The sequence below is a fragment of the Vipera berus genome, assembly GCF_964194415.1.
Source record: "Vipera berus genome assembly, chromosome: 7".
In the NCBI taxonomy this organism is placed as follows: Eukaryota; Metazoa; Chordata; class Lepidosauria; order Squamata; family Viperidae; genus Vipera; species Vipera berus.
Genome location: NC_138209.1, coordinates 52,567,825 through 52,588,476, shown reverse-complemented (window position 1 = coordinate 52,588,476; position 20,652 = coordinate 52,567,825). Strand labels below are relative to the sequence as shown.

The window sequence follows — 20,652 nt, the reverse complement described above, 5'->3', positions numbered from 1 at the left end:
GTACCACCTGCCAGGTGCCAATGTACCACAGGTGGTATCTGTACCACTAGTTGAAAAGCCCTGTCTTAGATCATGTAACAGAAATTCTTGAGATAAAGGTTTTAGCTTTAGCTTTATGCAGACTGGCAGATTTTGAAGTCATTGAGTTAATTAATGGATAATTATATGTTTTGTATTGCATAGTAGAGGTCGTTAGAGGCAAGAATGTCCACATAGGACTGTTTAACATGTAAGATGCTAAAATCTAGAACAGCTTGCTTGTTCTGTTTATGGGCCTTAAGCCAGGGGTCCCCAACCTTTTTGGTACCAGGGACAGGTTTCATGGAAGACAATTTTTCCATGGATGGGGGGGAGGTTTCAGGATGATTCAAGTGCATTACATTTATTGTAAATTTTCTAAATAAATAAACAAATAAATAAACAATGCACTTTATTTTTATTATTGTATTAGATTAGACCAGTGACTTTCTGCTTCAAAGACAGTGGGAAGGAAAAGAGACAATCCTAAACTCAGCCTTACAGCAAAACCGTCCCTCATTGCAAGCTGGTTAAGAGTGCGCTTGGCTTGCAAACTTGGAGAGTTGCACAAAGAAGGGAGGAGGAACACACACACACACACACACACACAACACACAGACAAATACACCAAATTAAACCTCAAAAAGCAGGCAGGATGTTGCCAAAACACGAGGCACCTAGCGCATCAAAATAAAAAAACTCCAGTTGAAATGCAACAGAGCCCAGCGGTCTTAGAAAAGGTGCAGACAAGAGAGAATACCTTGGAGATGCAGTGCTTTAAAGTGAAAGGTAGCTTCTCCCTGCCCCCATTTGCACTCTGAGAAAGACACTCACACACATATATCTTGGGGGGGTCCCCCTCCAACAAGGCTTTGGGGGAGCCCCTGGTTGCAAGCTGGGCTGGCACATGTTTGTCTTGCAAATTTGGAGAGTTGCACGAAGAGAGCATGAGCCCAGCTGGGGTGCCGGGAGCGGCAGAGGAGGAAAGTGAGGAAGAAGAGGAGGAGGAAGAAACAGCAGCAGCAGGAAGAGGGAGCATGACCAGGAAGAGGAGGAGGAGGCAGAAGGAGAGAAAGCAGAAGAAGCAGAAGGAGGGAGGGGAGGAAGGACACGGAGCTCAGATGTTGCAAATCAGTTGCAAGCACAACTGTTGAAGGGCCTTGCACTGAGCAAGATGGCTTCTGCCCTGCCACTCTCCCACCCCTGCCCAGACCCCTGCAGACTTGCCACATTCCTGGAGGTGGAAGACGTGTTTTCAGTGCACCTCCAGCTGCCCAGCCCGGTTCCTAAATGCCAGCAGCCCAGTACTGGTCTGTGGACCAGGGGGTTAGGAACCCCTGTCTTACGGATAACCAGCTTTTTCACTGACATTAATATTATGAAAAAAGAGACCAATTTGACAATTCTTCTTCCGAAAGCTTATGAACAGATTGTGTAGGAAAGGATGGTGCAATATAACTCTGAGGAAATCAGTTTGGCAAAGTTGAATATACATTCTTATATGTGTTAAAATCTACATTTATTTGTTTACATGTGTTGTTTTAGAAGGAGATGAAGCCAATTAAAGATTCATAATGCTTTAGGGAGCAATTTGGAAAGAACATGGCCAAATTGGAAGTTATGAAATTAATCCATTTTCAAAAAGTCTCAAGGGAGACCATGAAAGAAGGAAATTAATGCATTTGAAATTCTGGGTGGAAGTTATATATGTGATTATATTAGTTCATTGTTGTCAAGTATAGGTAGTCCTCTACTTACGACCATAATTGAGCCCAAATTTTTGATTGCTAAGCAAGGAGTTATTAAGTGAGTCATGCCCAATTTTATGCAATTATTGAGTGAACCATTGAGTCATTAAGCAAATTTGACTTTCCCCATTGACTTTGCTTGTCAAAAGCAGGCTGGGAAGGTCACAAATGGCGACTGGTACATAAATGGTTACAACTGTCGTAAATACTTTCTGATTGCAAAACAACCAAATTTTGATCATATGACTGTGGGTGTAATGTATTGGCCATAATTGTTTTAAATCAATTGGTTAATGTCTGATCACTTGCTTAATGTCTGACCTAGATTTCTCTGTTATGTGACAGTTGCTGTTACTGAAAACCAGACTTGCTGTCTCCAGGCTGATAATTAGGTTTGGGGCAGGAAACTGTTACGTTAAACTTATTGGTCACCACCTACAGGCTAACCATATAAATAGCTGTGCAGCAGCCATTAGGGGTGCTTTTGTTCTGAGTTAATAAACTAGTTTGCTGTTTCAACATTTCATCTCACATAATGCCTAAAGAACCAGAGGTACAATAGTGGCAACGAAGGTGGGATGTGCTGCTTCATCGGAAGAGTCTGAAGTCACTAGGGAGTGAGGCCAGCACAGAGCCTAGCAGGGACCACGTTTCCCCCCCTCAGTCTGCCAGCAAGACACGCTGGAGACCACCTCGCCCTGAGGATCCGTCCTAGGGCCTAAGCAGAAGCCAGCAGCACAAGGCAACATGAGCAACAAGAAACGCAAACAACTCACCATGGCAAAAGTGGGGAAACTCGTGTTCGACATCACACACCTGGAGAGATGGGCGTCCTAAATTTCCTGTATCGAAAATTACCTCCATGCCAACCAGGTAGGCAAAAACAGGCTGAAGGCTGCGACCCTCCTCTGCATATGCGGCCCTGCCACCTTCGATATTGCTGAGAACCTGGTCACTCCGACGCCACTTGACTCCATCACCTAAGTGGAGTTGAAGAAGCTCCGAGACCATTTTGAGCCAAAATTATCCGTCATAGCGTGGAGGCACACTTTTGAGCAGCAGGAGCAACAGCCCGGCAAGACTGCTACAGAATTCATCACCGCTCTTCGTCAAGCTTCCTGGCTCTGCAATTTCACAGATTTGGAGGAGAGACTAAGAGACTGCTTAGTCTGTGGCCTCTGGAATCGAGAGCTCCAACAAAAACTGTTCACCAAAGAGACTCTCTCACTACAAGAGGCCTTGAAGGAGGTCATGGCGGACGAAGCCACCGGAGGGGCCGTGAAAGCGCTGCAGCCCTCCAAAAGCACTTCAAGCACCGAAGCTGTCCACCATGAGGACGTCAAATGGATGGAAAACACTGATTCAGACTACGAAGTTGACAAGCTACAAAAGCACCAGAAGGGACCACAGCCATGTGAGAAGACAGTTCCATTTCTTAGATGCATGGGCTGTGGAAACAGCCATCAACGCGTGAAATGCCTATTCCGAACAGCAACGTGCCGGGCATGTGGCAAGCCAGGCCACATTGCCGTCTGCTGAGGTCGCCAGAGGGACTGTCAGCAGGAAGACTCATTTAGGAGAGGTACCGGGGCCCCGGGGCAACACTGAGTAGGTTTCTGCTACAGCCGGAGGAGCGTGTTCTGCACTGGTGCCCAATGCCTCCTTAAACAGAAGCTTCGACTTCAGGTCAAGCTTCAGGGAGTTCCATGCAAAATGGAACTGGACACAGGCTCAGCCATGTCCATCATCTCCATCAGAACCTTCCGGCACATATGCATCCACAGCAACAGATGGATCAAATTTCGGCCATCTAACCTTCTGTTCACAGACTTTCAAAACTCCCGAGTGGTGGTCAAGGGTGAAGCCACACTTCTGGTGACTTTCAAGGGGTTTGCAGGTCCACTAGATGTTGTAGTGGTGGAAAGTCAATGTACGAGCCTCATAGGGCTCGATTGGTTTGATGAATTGGGCATTCAAGTAACCAGCATCCACTGAACACAGGTGGCAGACTTTTCTTCAGTCTGTCAAGAGTTCACAGATATTTTCAGTTCAAGCCTAAGGGAGTACAAGGGTCCTCCGATAGCCTTCAAGCTTGATCCCCTGGTAACACCACTACAGGTCAAGTCTCGTTGAGTGAGTTTCGCCTTAAAGCCCAAAATCAACGCAGAGCTGGACAAGCTAGTCAGTCAGGGGGTATTACAGCCTGTAGACAGTGGGGTGTGGGAGACCTCCATTGTAACGGCACTTAAGGAAAAAGGAGAAGTATGCATATGTGCTGACTATAAGTGCACCGTTAACCAGGCACTTCAACAGCACGTGTACCGTGCCAATTGTCAGCCATATTTTGGCATCATTGCAAGGTGGCCGCATGTTCGCCAAATTAGATTTGGTGCAGGCCTACCAACAGCTGCTGGTGGACGAGGCCACGGTAGCTGCCCAAACCATTGTCACCCATCGGGGGGCCTTCAAGGTCAAGCGCCTACAGTTTGGGGTGAGTGTAACCCCAGGGATTTTCCAGGGAGTAGTGGAGCGCATGCTCAAGGGCATTCCAGGGGTTTGGTCCTACTTCAATGATGTACTCATTCCCGGGGAATCCATAGAGGTTCTGGCTGAATGGCTTAGAGCCGTCCTTCAGCGGTTCTGCACAGCGGGACTTAAATTGAAAAAAGAAAAGTGCAAGATTGGGGTAGAGTCAACTGAGTTCCTTGGGTTCTGCATCGATGCCGAGGGCATTCATCCAGCAGATTCAAAGCTGAAAGCGATTCAGCAGGCCCCAAGCCCTAAGTCCAAAGGTGAGCTTCAAGCCTTCTTGGGCCTTCTTAATTTTTATCATGCATTCCTCCCAAATAAGGCCACAGTGGCAGACCCGTTACACTGGCTACTAGACAAAAAAGCTCAATGGCAGTGGACCAGTGTCCACGAAAGAAGTTTCCATGCAGTCAAATCACTGTTGTCCTTGAACTCTGTACTCACTCATTTTAATGAGAAGTTACCAGTCTGCATCACGTGTGATGCATCACCATTTGGGGTTGGGGCTGTGTTGAGCCACTTGTTGGCTGATGGGAAACAGTCTCCCATCGCCTACTATTCTAGGACCCTGTCGTCTGCAGAGCGCAATTATGTGCAGATTGACAAGGAAGCCTTGACCACTGTGGCTGGAGTTAAAAAGTTCCATGGCTATTTGTATGGCTGCCACTTCACGGTCTTTACAGAGCACAAGCCACTTCTAGGGTTGTTCATTACAAACAAGCAGACACCTCAGATTCTGTCTCCTCGAATGCTGAGGTGGTCTATATTCCTTTCAGCCTACAGCTACAAGCTGATTCACAAATTGGGCAAAGAAATGGGCCATGCAGACAGCCTTAGCAGATTGCCCTTGCCACACATGGAGCCAGATCTGGCTCTGGCTGCACATATCCTAGCCATACAGGACTTGCCAGAGTCTCCTCTCCATGCTGGAGATGTAGCTGCTGAGACAGCAGCTGAAAAAACATTTAGCTGCGTACTAACTTGGGTGCACACAGGATGGATGGACAAATGTCCAGGGCCAGAATTTCAAAGGTTTTTTATGAGAAAGGATGAGCTTTCAGCTCATAAAAGGTGCATCCTTTGGGGAAGTAGAGTCATAGTCTCTAGCTTGTTACGGCCCAGGGTTCTTCAGTCTCTGCACGAAGGCCATACTGCCCCCCTCACACTTCCTGATTCATGCTAACCTCTGCAAACTTTTCCTGACTCACATGAGATTTCTTGCACACCCCATACGTCCTCCTTGATATGGAGCACAACCTCATGCTCCTTCCATAACTCATATGGCACCTTTTGTGCACACCATGCACTTCTCCCATGCCTTCCCTGAGACATGCAGCATCTCTTGGTTATGCCCCATGCACTCTACCTGATCCATGCTACCCCCACACACCCTCCCTGATTTGTGTGGCAGCTGTCATATAGCCCTCCATACCCTTCTTGACTTAAGCTGCCCCCAACCCATACTCAACCCTCATGGCATCTCTTATGTACACCCATGCAGGCTTCCCAATCCATGCAGCACCTTTTGCATATTACCATACACAATTTCTGACCCACACCCCAGCACACCTCCGCACTCAGGAGCAAATACTTATGTTCCTGGTTGCCTTGGATCTGTAACTTCTTGCTGCCTACCCACTGACTTTCTCCTTGCAAGCATGCAACAAACAAATTAAATGGAGGAAACTGGAAAGAATTCGAGGGAAGGAGGGAGTGAGGAAGGAAGATCTATAAATATAAAAGATGCCTTCCCAACCTGGTGCACTGTGACTGCAGATGCCATTGCTTCTATATACCATTCATTTGATCAGAACATCACATTCTGAATATTGCAAACAGAGACCATCTACAAGGTCTCATACTTAGATTTATACTCTAGCCTAAAACTGGACTACAGACTCATTCTTCATTCAAAAAGTTATACAAAGCTTACCTCAACTACTGGTTATTATCTTCTTCTGCATCATTAATTTAAAGCTGTGAACAGCGAGAATCTTATTTTTGCTGAAATATAAAATTTGTTGAAATAAACAGGTATAAAATACTAATTTATTACATTTTAAAAATTACTCAGCATTGATCATCAGTCCAAAACATGAATTAAGTCACTAATGTATGTCCATTTGTTCTGACCATATAAATATTGTGATTGAGCATCTGTCAGCAATCCTTGACAAGTACCTGGCACTAGCTATTCAACTCTCTCTTTTCCTTTTTGAAAAAGCTGTCTGGGGCGACAGAATGGCGTCCGGGTTTCCAAGGTTATTGGGATGACATAGTGCAGTGGTAGTAGAGGGCAGGAGTCTGACAAAAATCTCATTAATCATTTTAAATTAACTCCAATATTCTTCACTCAGTAGGCCAAGGGGAGACTAGCTTTTATAAATGAAAATGCTTTTACAAAAAGATTCAATATGAGTCTTGTGGCTTTTCAAATAAACAGATCTGAAAAGCACATATAGAGAGGAAATAATGTTATTTCTAACTGCACTAGTTAGAATTCTTTCCCAAAATTTATTTAATTACAGTATTTGTGTCCTTAATATATTCCACCCAAAGTGGTCAGGAAGGGAAAACAAACAAACAAAAAATAAGATAGGAAAACATTAACTATACTAACTGTACTGCTCATGTTTGCCTAATCTGAGCTAATTGAGCAGGACTGGCATTCTACAGAAAATATTCAAATTTAAGTTATTCTGATTCCCAGTAGAATAGTTGTAAGAACATATTATATGTATTCTTAGTTCATGAACTTTGAATATATGGGGCAAGGGAAAGTTACTCTTTCCAAGACTGACATAGCATTTTTAGGATAAAACTGGTAGAAAGTTTCTTTAATAAAACTTACCAAAGATAACCAGAAAATAAAAAAAGATTAAAAATATATTGAGAATACAAAATGGTGTGTGTAATCTGGTAGAATAGTATTTATATATTTTTTCTTTACTAATTGTAATTTTTCTTTTTACTCTTTTTTATATTCCCATCGGTGACATAATTCAGAAGCTCAAAGTGTACTTAAACATAATCTAAAAGGACAATGCTGTAAAATATTTTTCTTTGACATTCCTGATCAAAATGCAGGTACCAACTTCTTTATCAACTATTGATTCTATTATCTAATGGTTATACAAGAAACAGAAAACAGATAGTGTTTATTATCACTGCAGCACCATTTATGTATAATCTGATAGTTAAATGTGCTAGATTGATCTTAAACACTACATTAAGTCTCCAAATGTCAGTTGCCACTCTGCTATCCAAGCTTTGCAAACTGACAGCCTGACATTAGCAAAGGGGGTAGGGAAGAAAGGATTGGCATGTAGGGAGGAAGTGTGTGTGGTGTGGTGTGTGGTGTGTGTGTGTGTGTGTATGTAAAAGCCAAGCTGTGTCCAGGCATGAAAAGCTCTAGCCAGCCAAGGTCAACCATCAGAATACAGAGGTGAAATGTCCACAAACTGAGAGCTTATTTTTCAAACAAAATAGAAGCACCTAATTGGCCATTAACAGATAACAGGGGGATAGTCAGGGAAGAGGGAAAATAACTTTGTATCATTTGCACATGAAAACCCCAGATTCGGCTTCGCTACTTCTGTAACCATTTAAGACTCAGTAAAGTATACTTGTCAGGTGCCCTGCCATTCTGGTGGAGAGGGGAGAAGGCCTCTTTGGGGAAGCATTCTTTTTCATACTTTTGCTTTTGCTGTAGATGCTTGGGAATTAGGGAGGGGGATCGTCTTTGGAGACAGAACAAACTCCTTCCCAGTTGGTTCTAGCCCGATACCAAGGTCGCTGTGCCCCAAAGATGAACCGTTATCTGTCCTGTACTTCGGTGGTCTCAAAACAACCTTGTGGCACTGTATTGGCTGCCGGTGGACTGGTCAAGGGGGTTGGGCTTCAAAGTGGGAAAATAAGCTTGTTGCTTTGCGCAGGAATGTTAAGATTCTGCTTGGCTTTACTGCATCCACTATTTCTCAGTAAAAGTTCTTTTGATTAAATACATGGTGTCAAGAGTTGTACTTTCCGGAGAGGGACAGCTTACTATACTTTTGGTAAAACAATCAGCCAGGAGTCTTTTTTTTGCTAGATGACTAAGTGGGACAGTTGACACCAAATTGCATGGAATCAGAAAGTCTACATGCCTGACAAAATTGATCTATTTATTTAAAAGAGTTACAGTATATGGTCATTCAGTTTATCTGCCTTAACCCTGGGCAGCTCACATAAACAGCAATAAGAATATAAAGTGACATTAAAACCATCAAAATCTTCCAGCACCTCAAAAACACTCTTCCATACAGCAACATTTAGATTTACAGGGCTCCAGCATCACACTAACCTAATGCTCAGAGGAAGAGCCACCTCTTCAGAACAGGAGTAAAAGATGGGAGTCCGCCAGATCTTAGGAGGATGTTCACTTGGTGGGGCTGTTAAAGGCCTTAACCACGCAGGAGGAACACAGATCAAGAACACAGGTACCAGACTCTAATGGAATGTATGGGAATCTTGGGGAAATAATACAAAGTTTCTGCCTAGGAAACAGACAAGATCATATTCGCTTAACAGTCAAAGAAAGAAACTTAGGAAGGACCCACCCTAAATAGTTGGCAAGTTTGTGCCTTCAGACTTGCCAGATGCTATTAATGTAACCTTACAATAAAGTAGAATTAATCTTGTCATGATTCCTGTCTAGTTTACCTGGGAGAATTAACCCAGACTCATAGCCCCAAGAAACAGGCCCACTTTCTGAGGATCAAAATGGTTCAAAATGTTCCGGATAACTGAATTCAGACAAATCTTGGTCACCTCCATGGCCTAACCAGTGTCCCAAGTCTGAGAAAGTTCAATGACTTTTATATCCTGCCTTTATTTTTACAAATAACTAAGGGCAGAGAACATATCCAACATACCTTCCTAATCTTATTTCCCCCACAACAGCCCTGTGAGATGAGTTGAGCTAAGAAAAAATGACTGACACAAAATTATTTGACATGTGTCAAGAATATTCCTTACAACAGTTCTACAACATCCAGGTTGCCTCCATTAAGCAGTGCCATCTTGAAAAGTGTGCATTCTCTGTTGTGGCCCCTACCCATTGGAACAGCACTCTCTCAAAGACTAGATGGCACCCTCTCTCCTGGGGTTCCAGAAAGCTTTGAAAACCTGGCTTTGGACCTAAGCCTGTGGTTGATGTTTATTATTTATTCAAGGGTCATTTTGTTTTGTTGTTTTTGATGTGTATTAGATTCTTGTAATCTGAGCTATGTGATTCAAGGATTTTTGGCTGTTTTTACATTTTCCTTATTTTTACAGTGGGACAAAAAAGTATTTAGTCAGCCACCAATTGTGCAAGTTCTCCCACTTAAAAAGATGAGGCCTGTAATTTTCATCATAGGTATACCTCAACTATGAGAGACAAAATGGGAGGAAAGAATCCAGGAAATTACATTGTAGGATTTCTAATGAATTAATTCGTACATTCCTTGGTAAAATAAGTATTTGGTCACCTACAAAGAAGCAAGATTTCTGGCTGTCACAGACCTGTAACTTCTTCTTTAAGAGGCTCCTCTGTCCTCCACTTGTTACCTGTATGAATGGCACCTGGTTGAACATGTTATCAGTATAAAAGACACCAGTCCACAACCTCAAACAGTTACACTCTACACCATGGCCAAGACCAAAGAGCTGTCGAAGGACACCAGAAACAAAATTGTAGACCTGCACCATGCTGGGAAGACTGCAATAGGCAAGCAGCTTGGTGTGAAGAAATCAACCCAGATTGTTGGGGGCAATAAGCTGACTTTGTAATAATGCCGCTTGGGGTGTGTGTGAAAGCCCTGATAAGCAGGCATATACATAGAATGAAGGCTACTGCTAAGCTTGTAAGCCGCCCTGAGTCTTCGGAGAAGGGCGGGATATAAATGGAATTAAAATAAATAAATAAATAAATAAACTGTGGGAGCAATTATTAGAAAATGGAAGACATACAAGACCACTGATAATCTCCCTCGTTCTGAGGCTCCACGCAAGATCTCACCCTGTGGGGCCAAAATGATCACAAGAATGGTGAGCAAAAATCCCAGAACCACATGGGGGGACCTAGTGAATGACCTGCAGAGAGCTGGGACCAAAGTAACAAAGGCTACCATCAGTAACACACTACGCTGCCAGGGACTCAAATCCTGCAGTGCCTGACGTGTCCCCCTGCTTAAGCCAGTATATGTCCTGGCCCGTCTGAAGTTTGCTAGAGAGCATTTGGATGATCCAAACAGGATTGGGAGAATGTCATATGGTCAGATGAAACCAAAGTAGAACTTTTTGGTAAAAACTCAACTTGTCTTGTTTGGAGGAGAAAGAATGCTGAGTTGCATCCAAAGAACACCATACCTACTGTGAAGCATGGGGGTGGAAACATCATGCTTTGGGGCTGTTTTTCTGCAAAGGACCAGGACAACTGATCCGTGTAAAGGAAAGAATGAATGGGGCCATGTATCGTGAGATTTTGAGTGAAAACCTCCTTCCATCAGCAAGGGCATTAAAGATGAAACGTGGCTGGGTCTTTCAGCATGACAATGATCCCAAACACACCGCCCGGGCAACGAAAGAGTGGCTTCGTAAGAAGCATTTCAAGGTCCTGGAGTGGCCTAGCCAGTCTCCAGATCTCAACCCCATAGAAAACCTTTGGAGGGAGTTGAAAGTCTGTGTTGCCCAGCGACAGCCCCAAAACATCACTGCTCTAGAGGAGATCTGCATGGAGGAATGGGCCAAAATACCAGCAACAGTGTGTGCAAACCTTGTGAAGACTTACAGAAAACGTTTGACCTCTGTCATTGCCAACAAAGGGTATATAACAAAGTATTGAGATGAACTTTTGCTATTGACCAAATATTTATTTTCCACCATAATTTGCAAATAAATTCATTAGAAATCCTACAATGTGATTTCCTGGATTCTTTCCCCCCATTTTGTCTCTCATAGTTGAGGTATACCTATGATGAAAATTACAGGCCTCTCTCATCTTTTTAAGTGGGATAACTTGCACAATTGGTGGCTGACTAAATACTTTTTTGTCCCACTGTATATGCTACTCAAGTCTACTGGAGTTGAGTAGCCAATAAATTTCAATCCATCAATCAAGACTGTCAGATGCAGTAAGAACAGAGAATTAAACCAATGCTAAGGAATCCGCAATGGTAGAACATCCATATAGACATAATCATATCCAGAGCCTTGCAGTATGCTCATTCCAAGGCCTTGGCTGAACCATGTGCCACAGCTTCAGAAAAAAGAGTTCCAATTGAAACCCTTTTGGGTCCATACGTTACGTGGTGTGGGCTGAAGGAACAGGATCCACCTCTTTGCAGTTGAGAGAAGTCACAAGAACTACAGAGCAGTCCATGGGAAGGAACTGTTAATTTCTTCCAATCCAGCTCACAATGCCACCGTTCCAAAACAAAAATTAGATCTAACGTGCAACTTCTATTATGGTATGAGTGGGGCCCTTGGACCAGGCCCATGGTTGCAATAGTGGCCATGGATACCCAAGCCACCACTGATTTTTGAGTCCAAAAGCAGATTGAAGGACCTTAAATCTGTGGAACTCCATTGCCAATTTGGTCACAGAATCCAGGAGCTTGGATAGGAATGCTACTACACTTCAGGGAGAAAGGTAGGTAAGCAGGAGACGCAGCTGATCCTGCAGTCCAACTTCACATTGTCTCCTTTCTGGAGCAGAGCCTCAAAAGGCACCAAGACTCCTGGAGGACAATAGCCACTCCCCCACCTCTCTTTTGAATTTTCAGTTGGTGCTACAGCTAAAACATCAGAGGGCACATGTCTGAAAAGAGAACCCCCCTCTCTGTGCCCAATCAGGTCCTTTCATCCACCACCAAACCACATTCCACCCTATTTCTACTGCCTAGCCACCCTACTCTCACCTGGGCCACATCACATCTACAAAGCTGATGGATAAGTGGGCTCAAATGAATGTGGCTCTTTCCAGTTGTCATCATGTCTACTTATAGTTCATTATAAAGTGTACAGGAATACAGGCGAATTTCACAATCATGTGTTGAGAATCTGATTCACTCAAATCTACAGAGTGGCCAATCCATGCTCCATAGCTTCCAAAAAAAAATTCAAGCAGTTGAGACTTTGCTTTATGTCACATGCACAACACAGCTACTGTATGCTTTCAAAAGATGTGTCTAATTATCACTAAATGTGAAAATTAATCCATTTCCATACTAAAAACCATCCATTTAAAGAAGCAAACCTATGCATATCTACCCAGAAGGAAAAGTTTGGGAAAACTAACTTCTGAATAGATATTTATAAAATGGGGTTATAATTGATGATAGTTAATTATTTCCAGTACTAATGCCTTTCTTAATGATATTTAGAAAGAATAATGCTTTTTTCCCAGAAATATAGCCCGGATTATATTTCAGAGGTTGGGATAAATTTGGGCAGGAGGAACACTGCATTTTATTAAACCCTTTAAATACAAGAACACAAATATGCATACAGTACATATCTTAAAACAAGCACCTCATTATTCTAACTAAATATGAAACAAATAATATGGGACTAAAGCAAGTCACTGTGCACATTAATAATGCTTCAGAAGAGGTTTTTCAAAGACAATATAAAAAGACAGTATAAAAACAAAAACTTGATAACTGACTCTAAATTTTATTGAGTGACATATTTATTTAAAGTAACAATAATATATAACAAATGAGGAGTTATAATTCACTAATCTGCATTTTAACCTTCATTTGCATTTCACAAGAAAGTTAACCAAAGAAACTCCCAATCCCCCCCAACCAATATTTGCAGTGCAATTTTGATTCTTTTTAAATATAATTATGTCAGCTGAAGAGTAACACCAATTTCAGATTTGTCAAGTCAACAGTCAACAAATAAGCAGAATTCAAAATGGGAAACAAAATGTAGACATTCTAGTAATTGGAAAAATAATTGTGATAATTAAATAACATTATCAAGCACTGTTAACATTATCATTATTACATAGCATTTCAAATCCATCATTTAGAATACAAGTTCTTAACCACTTTCAAGTCAAAAAATTACAGTTATCAGATTTTCTTAAGTATTTTTTAAACTCTGAGCAATGTCCTAGTCAACCTTCTTCAAAACTATTATTGATAATTCAATCCAATTTGTTTGGAAAAATATATATGGTAGATTTGGACTTAGGAACTATGGCTGGTATCCAATTGTGCACTTCAACTTTGATTCACAGTTCTAGAAAATTCTACTTAGTCCCCTGATATTATGAGAACAGGTGCAGAAGAAACAGAGAAATCCTGGTGCCCAACACTGGATTCTATCACTAGCTTTACTTTGTTTCACTTTGAACACTGGCTACATTATACACCTCTTTGTGTCTAGATTGCAAGATTTTTTTGTCAGATAGTTGAAGCCAATGCAGAAAGTCTATAGTTCACAATTACTTTACTCCTACCAGCTTTTAAATGACATTCCACCCCTCAAATAAAAGGTGCCTTAATCTAATCATATACCAATTCAGCAAATTTAAACAAGGACAATATTTATTTCAATTACATAGAAAAAAATATCAGAAGGCATTCCATGGTCTTATAAATTATCACTCCTGTGGGTATATAGAAATGGACCCAAATATACCTGATAGTGAGAACAATGTTGGGGTCAGTGCTAAATTTTCCCTACTATTCATTCAAAAGGCTCTGCTTTAGCCATGTCTGCTCAGGTCACTTCTTGTATTGCAAGTACCAAATTAGAGCATAGCCAAGTTTCACTGCCTATTAGACAAAAAATTATAGGATTGGCAGGAGAAAATACTAATGGGGAAAATAAGGAAAACTATACCTACAATGCACATTGAGGATATCATGGGAGCAGGAAGAAAGGGCTGAAAGAGTTGGGAAGGCTTGTGCAGATAGATCCTTTGGATCCCAATCTCTTAAATTAATTCACAAGGAATGTTTTCTGCTCTAAATATGACAAAATGAGTACGACTGATGCAAGTAAATAAATCTTGTAAAACCTTGATTGTTAGAAAGCATACCTAGACAGCAACAATTATAAAAGCATCCCACCTTATTTTTTAAAAAAAATATTTTTAGGCACTAGATATTGAGGCACAAGGATAGACTGATACCCTGTCTTCCAGTTTGGTAGTTAGGAATTGGGGTGGGGAACCTGCAACTCTCTAAGTGCTGCTGTACTATAATGTCTAACAGCCCCACTTGACCAATGGTGAAGACTGTGAGGATCATAGTTCAACAACATCAAAGAACCATAGGTGTCCAAACCCACAGAATATTATAGTTTATAACTGGTTATGAATCTGTGAAGTAAACTTTTATAGAACATGCAGTCTCACTTTGTAAAGAAATAAATTATCCAATATATCTTCTAGTAGGAAGAAAAGAGGAAAAAAACTTTATTTAAAATATTTTACAATAAAATAATTATGGTTATAAGTCTCTTTAGTTAAATACAGTATGTACACACTACATAATTTTTTTTAAAAAAATGAACCGGTTAAAGTGTTCAAGCAAATTAACTGCACAAGTCCACTAACTTGTCAGTTTAAAACTATAATGTCAGTTTAACATTCAGAAATGGTAATATGTCAGACTAATTGCAAAGTTCTGTGCAAACTGTAAGCAAAGTTTTAAAAAAAATTGCCAAAAATTCTTCAGCTTCCATGGTAAATTGCTAAAAAAGTTGTTTGTGTACATTTTGATTGCAGAAAAGAGGTTAGAATAACCAGCACTAGTTTAACCTCCATACAGTATCTACAACAGATAAATTCCTTTAGTTACTGACTTCCTTTAACAACAGATTGTAAGTCTTTAACAAACTGTGCTTTTTAGGCAGCCACATGGCCTATAAGGTAGATATTGTCATATAGGTGCCCAACAAAATCTTCGCTAATGTTCTGAGCAGCACGGCGTGTGTTTCGGATAAATTCTCTCTTTGACATTTTATTCTTCACATGAGGGCTAGTAAGATCAATGGAAAGCAGGATCAAAGAGTAACATAATACATAAACAGCATCTAAGCATAAGAAAAAACAAGAAAATATTTTGTGAAGCCTGCTTACAATTTAAGAAACCTGCACAACATTTCACATTAAAGGATTTAGATTCTTTAGGACAAGACTCTAGGAATCCATGTTATTTGTAAAATAAAAAAAAGAACTGTATAAAAACAAAAGAACTGTATTACTGCATGCTACAACACTGTCAAAATACTTATTAAAGCTGTATTACTATGATACTCCTCATCTTTCCTATTACCTATCCTTATCTTCTTATGACTATAACTTTGCTGCTTGTATCTTACAATTTATATATATATATATCCTACTATGATTTATGTTGTTTGCTTAGTACTCTATGACTATCACTAAGTGTTGCATCTTATGATTTATGATGAAGTGTTGTATTTCATGATTTATGATGAATGTATTTTCATGTTATATATGATCATGATTATCACTATTACTTGAATGTACAATGAGAGCTTATGCACCGGAGACAAATTCCTTGTGTGTCCAACCATACTTGGTCAATAAATAATTCTATTCTATTCTGTTCTGTCCTGTCCTGTCCTGTTACTAAATAAGGCTAAAATGTATATAAATTTCAGCCATATTTCCTTAGGAAAATCACATGTTGGTATATAACATACTATCACTCTAATATATTATGTCAAAATACTGTCTGTCCATCTATCTGCTTATCTCTCTTCCCTTTTTTGTAGCAGTATGGACACTGAATGAATTTTCTCTGATTTTTAATAAGTATAAGCCACGCAAGTCAATTAATAATTCTTTCAAGATATATAACAAGAATGTACAATGTAGATCCTTAAGGCTTTTGCTCAATTCAGTGCTATTAAACAATATCAGATTTAAACATGAAGATCACATATGTTAAACTTGTTAGCATTTAAATTTTACAATATAATATGACATGTCAACCCATCAATTAATATATATATATATATATATATTACCTGGGCTAAGGCCAAGCTCTCTCATCAGGTCAGGGTTACAAGCACAAAATCGGTGTGAAAACTTTGTAATAAGAGTTTCAAGATATTCACCACGTTCCTCAGGGGCATGAATATGTTTGAAAAATTCTCTCAGTGCATTTGGTAAGAACTGATTTCTGAAGTTGTGTAGTGTCACAAGATCATCTAAAACATCTCGCCTAATTTAAAAGAGAGAAATACTTTAAGCAGCTTATATATGCATATTTTAGATACATTATAAAATATTCAGTTTTCTCTGGCTGTGCTTTTCAAAATATTTGCTTTCATTGTTATGTATGAAAGAAACTATTCAACCAGACAAACTGTATGTAATCAGTCATCAATTTAATGCAATTTAATATACAATTCACATACAGATGTCTCCCATTTCACTTCCTTTGGGGATTCAACAAACTATAGATTTATCCACAATGCAGAGTATGATAATTCTTGATTAATGCATGCTAGAAATGCTAGAATGCTGACAATGTAATACAGAAATAAGTAGCAGTATCCCATTATTTCATAATGTTTTAATAAGAAATCCCCATAAATACAAGGGAATATGAGGTTTCTCATTTTATAATTATGTTACCTTTCATCAAGATAGATTCTCAGTTTCTTCCAATTTAAAGTTCTTGTACAGAAGATAAACTTAGCTATTTCCTTTGGTGAATCATCCAATATTCCCTTGGACATAAAGTAGTTAACACCCTGGGAGAAAGAGAGATTTTATATAAAACATTAATTTTTTAAACACCCAGAGTATTTCATATGGAATAAATCTGAACAATTACAGAGTAATTGTACCTTATGAGGTACATTTCAACATGTTGAATTCAAATGTAAATAAAACATATGTTAATATATAGTTAAAATTTATATGTATTAAACAATAGGGAAAAGACTCTCTCCACAAATGATTCTATTTTTTTTTAAAAATGTGACACAATATTTATGATGCCTATGGATCCATATGTAATATCCTAATTTGGCCTTCAGGAAAAGAAATTGCCAAAATAAGTATCTTTTCAATGTAACTTTAATGTTTTATTGTATAAAGTCATTCTCTAATAAATGGATGATTTTGCATGCATATGTTCAAGACTTGAAACTACAAAACCTACTCCCAAATGCACAGAAATCACACATTAGAATGTGTCTTTCAATTTGTCTAGTTCATCATTTCCTTATTATAGAAATATTCACTTTCTGTAAACATTCATGTTTATTCAATTAACAAAAAACCTTTAAATTGTCATGAACCTCATGATCATTCCATTCAAAAGGTATGTAATTTTTCCAAGGAAAACTAGATTTGTTTTTAAATGTTTATGTTTTGAAATATAAATACCATATAAATAAATGTTCATATTCTCTATTGTTGTTTGCCATTTTTGTAACTGTTGCATTACTGTATTGTAGATTTTTATTTGTATGTATTTTATAATCTCTATAATTTGTTGAGCCTTAAAAGAGCAGATCTTAAATTCGTATACTGGCATATATCTACAATTCAAAGAGTAACTGATACTGGTGCAGTAGAGTTTCCTTTCCCTGTAACATTCAAGGTAATTATAACTGTGTGATGTTAGCAAGAGTAATGTATTATCCAAATGATCATTTAGAGCTTAAGATTGTTCTATATGGCTCTGGTCCCTGAGCTAAAGTAAGAGATTCACATTTCAAATGTTTTACAATTTATTGGCTATGTTCCAGATGGAAATTATTTGACGTGTGTGTGTGTGTGTGTGTGTGTGTGTATAAACACATAATTTTCAATAATTCAATCATTTATTTTTATGTCATATAGTATAAAGTCTTCAAGCATTATTTTCAGATTTTGTTTCACTTTCTTTTGATTTTTAAGTGCTCTTTTTCTTTTTCTATCAACATAATCACTCAGAAATTTTTAAACTTTGCATTTCACCCACTGGTCTTTCAACAATGATTTGTCACAAAATACCATTAATTAATTCGAAGTCTCAAGTGTCATAAACATAAAGATTACAATCTGTTCCTGGGGAAATAAATAATATTCTGTACCGATTCAGTGTGTGTGTGTGTGTGTGTGTGTGTGTGTGTGTGTGTACATACACCACACACACACACACACACACACACACACACATTATGCACAATGGCATAATTTATTTATTTAAAAAGTTATATGCCATTTTTGTTCTTCAAGAGACATATGTTCCTTAGGTTATCACTTCTGGGATAATTTTGGGTCTCTAAAACAGTTGAAAAATAAATAACAGCATCATATCTGTAGCTAATATTATTAATAATATATGAATTCTACTTACCTCTGCAGGATTGGCATTAAAAGTGAGGCTACCTTCATCTAGTTGCATATACAGTTTTCTAAAAGAAAATCCAAGAGGTGGATTCTTATTGTATATGGAACAGTGACCCCAAGTGGATTTGCACAGTCTACAATATAAAAAAGTCTGTTAGCTATAAAAACATAATGTAAGATTTTAGGATTCCATCCACTTCCTGAATATTACTATCAAGTAATTGCCTTATAAAGCACTGTAACATGCTTTATGTAAAATTCTCAATGTAACCAATAGAGTTTAATAGTACTTTTCTACAGTAGTAATGTGAGGAATGTGAATTATGAGTTTTCTTTTCCTTGACAAGCAATGGGATTATATATAATGACTTCTCCAAGAGCCAGAAGAGGAAGTCTCCACAGTAGATTTGTGTGACAGAGAGAAAGAGGGGAATCCTACTGCAAACAAATATTAAGAGTTACACAGATCAAGGTAATTTCAACAACTTATATTTGTACAGGAGTATAAAACTATGAAGTTTTATTTCAAATATCTTTTTCAGATTTCAGATTTACAATTATAGGAAAAAAGCCAGCAGCCCAATATGCAAGAATTAAGAAATGCATTGCAAAATAAAGTGCCTGAATAAGTTGTAACAGTTTTATTATATATGCCAATCTCATTACTAGCATATTCCATAAGGTATTTCTTTTTATTGCTGGGGTCTTCAAGTATTCATTAAATTAAAAGGAAAAGGACTAGAGTTTAAACTGTGTGGGATGGATCAATGAATGAAGAGATATACAGAGACACAGGTGGGTAATGGAAAAATCAACTGCTGTTATCTTCAGGCTTGTCTGCCAAAAGTATTATAAAGTAGCTGAATTGTGTCTTCTGCCAAGCCCAGCAAAGTGCTTAATATAGGGTTAAGTGCCCACAGTTGTGATTTAATGCAGAACCCTGTTGTGAAGCCTGATCACACAGCAAAAGTATGAACAGAAGCAGAAATAAAACCATAAGCTTTTTCAGATAGAATAGATAGAATAATAACTTTATTGTCACTTTGAATGTTCACTAATCGACATACATTAAAATGAAATTTTGTTGCATGCAGCTCTCAAACTTAGTATAATATGTAAAGCTTTAGTCAGTGCAAATTTTGGCACTTGTATCTGCAAAGTGGGATGGTGGGTACCTTGATACTCAACCATTTTGAAATTCACCAAATTTGGTGTTCAACGCATTTTGATGAGAAAATTTTGTCCAGGTACTCATCGTTTGTTTGGTATTCAACGCACAAGCTAGAATTACGTGAAGTATTAGTACCACTTTATTAAACCCTAGTAAGACCACACCTGGAATACTGCAACCAATTTTGATTACCATACTACAAAAAAAGATGTTGAGACCTTGGAAAAAGTTCAGAGAAGAGCAACAAAAATGATCAAAGGCCTGGAGGCTAAAACATATGAAAAACCGCTGCAGGACTTGAGTTTCTCTAGTCCACGGGTCGGCAACCCGCGGCTCCGGAGCCGCATGCGGCTCTTTGAGCCGTCTCCTGCGGCTCCCAGTCGCCCGGTGCGCGCGCACCTCTTCGAACGGGCAAAGGTGCGCGCACACCTCCGCCCGAACGGGCAGTGGCGCCTCTCATTGGGAAAGCTGCCGCGGCCCGTTTACACACCTGCCGCGTTCGTCCATGTTTGGCGAGCGTGGCAGGTCTCCCAACGAGCGGCGGCGGTTTGGAGAGTGCGCACGCACCTCTCCAAACCGCCGCCATCCCGTTCGGAGGTCTGCCGCGCTCGTCAAACATGAACGAACGCGGCAGGTCTCCAAACGGGATGGTGGCGGTTTGGAGAGGTGTGCGCGCACTCTCCAAACCGTCGCCGTCCCGTTTGCACAGCTGCCGCGTTCGTCCATGTTTGACGAGCGCGGCAGGTCTCCCAACGGGCGGCGGCGGTTTGGAGAGTGCACGCGCACCTCTCCAAACCGCCGCTGTCCCGTTTGCGCAGCTGCCG

At 39.7% G+C, this 20,652-nt stretch overlaps 1 protein-coding gene across 1 annotated transcript in view; it reads right to left on the bottom strand.

The window, feature by feature from the left end:
* Positions 1-12,976: 12,976 nt before the first annotated feature.
* Positions 12,977-20,652, bottom strand: part of FBXO8 (F-box protein 8) — a 44,244-nt gene continuing 36,568 nt past the window's right edge. Inside the window, exons 3-6 of the mRNA XM_081332890.1 lie at positions 18,665-18,791; positions 16,948-17,066; positions 16,335-16,531; positions 12,977-15,371 (exon numbers count right to left, since the gene is read on the bottom strand). Coding sequence (XP_081189016.1) covers positions 15,184-15,371; positions 16,335-16,531; positions 16,948-17,066; positions 18,665-18,791 — 631 coding nt within the window. The 3' untranslated portion in view covers positions 12,977-15,183. The remainder of the gene's footprint in view (positions 15,372-16,334; positions 16,532-16,947; positions 17,067-18,664; positions 18,792-20,652) is intronic.